This window comes from Lissotriton vulgaris, chromosome 11, assembly GCF_964263255.1.
Source record: "Lissotriton vulgaris chromosome 11, aLisVul1.2, whole genome shotgun sequence".
Classification (NCBI taxonomy): domain Eukaryota; kingdom Metazoa; phylum Chordata; class Amphibia; order Caudata; family Salamandridae; genus Lissotriton; species Lissotriton vulgaris.
The window spans coordinates 722,367,897-722,373,896 of record NC_141699.1 but is presented as its reverse complement, the minus strand read 5'-3'; the positions used below and the strand labels follow the sequence as shown (position 1 = coordinate 722,373,896).

The 6,000-nt window shown below is 44.2% G+C and overlaps 1 protein-coding gene across 1 annotated transcript in view; it reads right to left on the bottom strand.

Annotated features, from left to right (window-relative positions):
- The window catches only part of APOBEC4 (apolipoprotein B mRNA editing enzyme catalytic polypeptide like 4), a 32,319-nt gene that overhangs the window by 815 nt on the left and 25,504 nt on the right, over positions 1 to 6,000 (bottom strand). Inside the window, exon 2 of the mRNA XM_086944829.1 lies at positions 1 to 1,535. This exon is cut by the window's left edge and continues 815 nt beyond it. Coding sequence (XP_086800955.1) covers positions 497 to 1,504 — 1,008 coding nt within the window. The 5' untranslated portion in view covers positions 1,505 to 1,535 and the 3' untranslated portion in view covers positions 1 to 496. The remainder of the gene's footprint in view (positions 1,536 to 6,000) is intronic.

The following is a 6,000-nucleotide window of genomic DNA, read 5'->3' as shown; positions in this document are numbered from 1 at the left end:
AGATGTCAAATTATCTCCCTTGTAGCATTATTATTAAGTAATAAGGATTATAAGTCAGATAATACTATTAGTCATAACAACCATAAAAAATACTGGAGATCTGTATGTTTAAAGTGCCTGAAACTGGATAGTGGGAGTTCATCACTGAAATTTTATTTCTGAAGCTGTGAGGGTTATTGGTAGAGGTGTTGGAAGAACCCTTTTGTTAATACCTTCCGGTGGATTGCTTTTGGCCACTTTTTCCTTGTCATAATGTTGCCCTTTTGGGTTACAATATAGAATTGGTAAAGACGCCAATTCATTATTTGCAGGAAGGCACCTTATTTTCTCCTTCAATCAAGCAATGCAACTCTAAACGTTCTAAGGTTGTCAGGGCCTAGGTTGACTGACGTATCGCAGTTGTGGTTTGTGTATGAACCCCCTTGTACATGCAAATATTAACTTATTCCATTTAAAAAAATGGCACCTCCTTTTAAAGCTGAAAATATCTTCAAAGTCAATGCGTCTTTTCTTTCATGGCCTGAGGCATCTTTACATGCCTTACAACATACTTGGGTTCTGAGCTCAGGTAGGGATTCTGTTGCCTGCCAAGAGGCATTGCTGTGGCAAAGGAAGGCAACACTTGCTGTGGCACCTGCATTAGCGGCATTCCTCTCCTCACAATTTGTTGGGCTTTTTGGAAAAGTCTCTCATGATCCAGTTGGTGTTTTGGGCCCCTGGTCTGAGGACTCACCAGAGCCGACGCTTCATCGAAATATGGCGGGACGCCTGTGATTGAGTGTATCTGCTGGGCGTTGTATCTGTCGGCCGAGGCTCTCGCAGGCAATACTGGCTGAGATAATGTTGACTCTGGAAGGCCTGTTACAAACCTCCTTAGAAGGACATGCCACACTCTACCACTCAGTGGATTTATAGTCACCTGGGGCCACAGACTGGCAAGGCTCCTCAAAGCCTCGCGGTTCCACACCGCTGTAGCGAAGTCATCCTCAGTGTGATAAAGCTGGGAGAAGTAGATATCCAGCCTCAGGTTTGGATGTCTATTTACAAAATCATACATTTTACTTATGCAGTAATGGCTGAACTCATTACAGGGAGTGTAGTTGGCGTAAAGGGTGATGTAGCCAATATTGTCATAGTAGGGAATCACCAAATCTAGGTAGCCGTCGACATCAAAGAGTACAGATTCTGGGTGAAGGTCAGATAAAGCACAATTCGAAGCATATCCCTTTTGAATTAAGGAGCCAAAAACAGTCTTCACTTCAAAAAATGTGATGTGCTTTGGAGGGAGAACTGCTGGACCATAAGGGAAGCAGAATGCTCTGTAGAAGTCCACATACGGTATCCGCGCATCTTCTGCTGTGCAGATGTGAGAGGGGCATTGTGCACACTGTGCAAACCTAGATTGCAAGTGGTAAGGATGCACTTCACTTTCTTGTGGGAAGAAATATTGTTGACCAATTGTATCCATGTAAATAGGGTGTAAAATCTCATTGTGCTCCACCATTAGGTTTCATTCTTACAACTCCTTGTAAGTTCTGGGAAAAAAGAAGCAAAAATTATGTTAAGTAAATATCATTTTCCAAAAGAGAGACCTCAATGTGAGATGCATAGTAGATATCTGCAATACTTTGTGAGTGGTAACATACAAATACATCGGGTATGACACACAGTTGCTGCAATATATACTCCACATTGTAAACTACCTTATGCCCTTTTGGTCAAAGAACTTCATTTAGACAGAATATAGACTTTGGACTGACAGCCATAATGACAAAGAGTCCCAGGAGCTGTTCTCTAAGATGGGCATCCTATTTACCCCAGTATGAGACCAGCCCCAGACACAAAGCAAGAAGACTCAACTACATATAATCTTTGCATGCAAACTAGGTCCCAAACTACATAGGGCCTGATTCTGATGCAGTAAGGAAGGCCTCCTAACGGCATTTGCTCCTTCCAAATCAGATCAGGAACGTGTCTTCCCAACCGAGGGCCCAACTATGATGCGGTTAGGAACATATGCTCCCATTGAAGTCAATGGGAGTCCAACCAAATCGTATGGAGAAGCATCCAGACGCATCATACTCCGTTGGTCGGACTCTCCCGATCTGAGTGGGTCGGAAACCATCTCCTAACCGATTCGGTCGGGAAGCTATCCAACACGCATCAGAACCGGGCCCTAAATGTTTCCCAATTCTGAACTGATAATTTCCAGGTCATGATCTAACTGCCAAATACTGTCTTCCCAAAAATACCTATTTGTGTTTTCATCACCAGGTTGAAATTTAAAGAAATAACTTATAAGCTGTTTCGGAAAACCTAATTTGAATGCCTTAAGCAATGGACAAGATAGAAGCACCAAATTATGCCTGGACTCTCTCAGGCAGAAAACAGCATTGTCCCGGGGTATGGGTTCTCGGGACTCTGTTTAGATCTGGCCCTTGGGGATAGGGTCCATGGGCCGACCCTTGGCACAGGGCAGGAGGATGCATACCTCCTCGCCTAATTTGGTAATGGACCTGGTGGACGGGGTCCCCAAGGACTCCTGCAGGCTTAGGGAGCAGGGTTGCATGGCCCCTCCACATACAATTAAATTAGCCCCAGGAATTGGGTCTCCGTGGGCCTCATAGAGGCATGGGGAGTGGGGCCTTGAGTCTCCCTCCCCTTTTACAAATATGCCTGGCCAAAGGGTATGAGGTCCCAGGGGCCATCATTGGCTTGGGTATGAGGGCCCATGCCCCCTCCCCTTGATAAAATGCACTGGGAAATGGGGAATAAGACCTCCCTTTCTGGCCATTCTGTTTGTATTACTTGGGAACGTACTCGGAACTTTCCTCAAGACTGAATAGACTCTCATTGTCTGACCGAGTGACTCGTAAACTACCCTAGGAGGAAGTGGGTGTAGGTAACCAATATCTTTGTGGAAAGTTAACGATATGCCCCATGTCTTCAAAATATCCGCCTCATTTTATACTTTGTAAACCAGGTCAGTAGAGTTCTAGGTAACTTTGGTGGTTTCATTTCAGTACTCTGAACTAGGATCAAGGAACTCAATCGAAGCTATGTCCTTAATTGTGATTTCAGACAGAGTTGGAATCAACTGAGTAAGTTTCAAAATATTGCCTCAGTTCAAAACATCAAAAAGCCACTTGGATGTGTGAATGCTACTCCCTCCGTTAGTCGGTTTTGTTTCCATGTCGGCCTCCGAGGAAGTTGGATTTTCTGAATAGGAAGAGAGCGCGGATTTGTTTCCTTCGAGGTTCCTGATTTGTAATGACTAGTTTTGTTCTTGGTTGTGTGTCTTGATATTTAGTTGATTTTAGTAGATCCTTTAGTCCAAGTATGTTCTCACACCTTGTTCCTCTTGTTACTGTGTTGACATGAGATTTTCTCTTAGCCCTGTCAGGGGAAGTGTCAACATGAGTTTGGGAGAGGATTTTTCGTTGACCAAGGGAGCTGGCTGCATTATTAAATCTGACTATGCCCCACCCCAATATCCGGGTACTGTGCTTTGCACTCTTTACTGATAATCGTGGCTCACCTAGGACAATAACCGAATGCCCAGCGTGGTTTCTGTGTCAGATTCCGACTCTGGAAGCCAGGGGAGGGCATTTCTTGACATATTAAAAATTGGCCATTCAGCTATCCAGTTGGTGTTCACGTCGGTTTTATTGCATGCATTTCTTTTCTTGCTTCTTTTTGCTACTACAATCGAAAGGTCCCATTTTGGGCTAACCACAGTTGTTTCTGGCTTCTCAGACGTAGATGATTCCAAGCATATTGCTCACTTTTGTTGTGTTAGTTGCTGTGATGTGTATTGCTGTTGATTCTTACCCTGGCCAATTTCTACAATGCTTTTGTCAGTCATTAGCTCCCTTAACATAACTAGAGGCCCAGTGGTAATGGGATGAGTATCCATCGAATTGCTGTTCAATGTCTTTTGTGGCATGACTTCCTTTAGTTTAGTAGTACGCTAATTTAAGGTCTCTGGAAGAGTCACACGTTTATTCATAACTGGTGAGCAGCTTCAAGTTGGCCTGATTCCAGAAGCCTTTGTCTGTGGCGTCTTATCAGACAGTTCAGATCGGCTATTTTCTTGTCGATTCCCAAAACGTGGACAGCCAGGGTGTTCAAAAGACTAATTTGAACGTCCATTATGCTGGCTTGATAGTTCATTGCTTCCACCGATCATTGAAGAGTTTTGAGCCAGCATGGCCGAATTCCATGTGTTGGGCGCCTCTGAATGCTGTTTCCTGTAGTGTTAGCTTTGCTATGTGAAGGGGCATTGCCAGAATTATGATTAGCGCATACCGTCACCATGTTCTTCCAGTCTTGAGTGCTTAAGTATTGGAGATCTTTTTGCTGCCTCAAGCGTGTAGTTGGCAAGGTGTGATCAGCTGATCCACCGTACCGTACTGTCTGTGACACCGTTTTTGTTGCCGCCTCATCTTGTCTTAACCTCGCCTTTGTCTTTATTTAATCTTGGTTTTCCTTTTTCCTGCTGTAATCTCGTTTATTCCCTTTAACTGACCAGTGTCTGTGAGACCTATTGTTTTGCCTCCTTATCTCATCTTAACCTCACTTTTATCTTCATTTTTCATTTTTGCTCCTTTAACCTTGTTTCTTCCCTCAAACTGCACTTCCTCCTTTAACCTCGTTTTTTCCCTCTTTAACCTTGCTTTTTTCTCCTTCAACCTCGTTTTTCCTCATTTAATCCTTGCTTTTTCCTAATTTTCTCCTTTCACTCAGTTTTTTCTGCCTAAACCGCTTTTTTTCCCCTTGTTAGTGGTTTCCGCCTCTTGCACCGCTCTCCACCCACTTCCCTCCTGCTGCTGACCTGCCCAGCACCACATCCAGGAAGCTACTTCATAGAGGCTGCAGCGCGACTCGCATTGAATAGGTCCCTGGGTCTGCTGCTGCCAGCTCGAGCATTGGGCTTGGGCACCAAGTGATTGAACAGCCTGATCAGCTCATCCACCAAGTCACAAGTTTATTCAAAACTGGCGAGCACCTGAGTTGGCCTGATGCCAGAATCCTCTGTCTGTAAGCATCTTATCAGACAGTCTGGATAGGCGATTATCTTGTTGATGACCGAAACCTAGACAGCCAGGGTGCTCAAAAGACTAATTTTAATGTCCATTTTGTTGGCTTGATAGCTCATTGCTTCTACTTCACTTTTGTCCTCATTGAACCCCTGGGGAGCGCATGCACTGCTGCGAGGCACACAGTATTGGAGTATGGTTTTGAAGCCCCGCCCACTCTCCGCCCATATTTTTAATAGGCTTTTGTCATTGCCCTTTGTAAACGCTTGCTTCCGAGTCGTTAGTAGGCTTATTAGTGCCTCCTTGGTACCGCCTTGTCGGCATTTGTAACCTTCCATGGCGACTGGCCCTTTTACTTGTCTCGCGACACGGTGTGTCTTATTTAGTCTGTAAACTCTATTTTCTTTAATGAGTTTCTCCTACTGCAGGCACGACATGCTTTCCTCGCCATGCCCATTTTCACTTTCAAGCAGCCCCGGACAATGGAGGCCGCTTCTTTGAAGTGAAATAGGTCTCGCATTTACAAGAGTTTGAGCTATTGCCATTGTAAATGATAATAGCTTAAACTCTCCTAAATGCGAGAACTATTGCATTGCAAATGCTTTTTTCTTTTCCTGCTGTAACCTCGTTTCTTTGCTTTAACTGCAAACTGTCTGTGACACCACCGTTTTGCCTCCTCATCTTGCTTGAGCTCGCTTTTATCTTCATTTAACCCGCTTTTTCTTTTTTCCTCTTCTTACCTCGTTTCTTCACTATAACTCCACTTCCTCCTTTAACATAATTTACCCCCTTTAACCTCGCTCCTTTTTTCTCCTTTAACCTCGTTTTTCCTCAGTTAAGCCCTGATTTTTCCAAATTTTTCTCCTTAACATCGTTTCTCCACATTCAATCTTGTTTTTCCTAATTTTTAGGTCTTGCCTGGCATTGCAGCGTGCATGCGCTACCCGCTCGGTGAGGCATA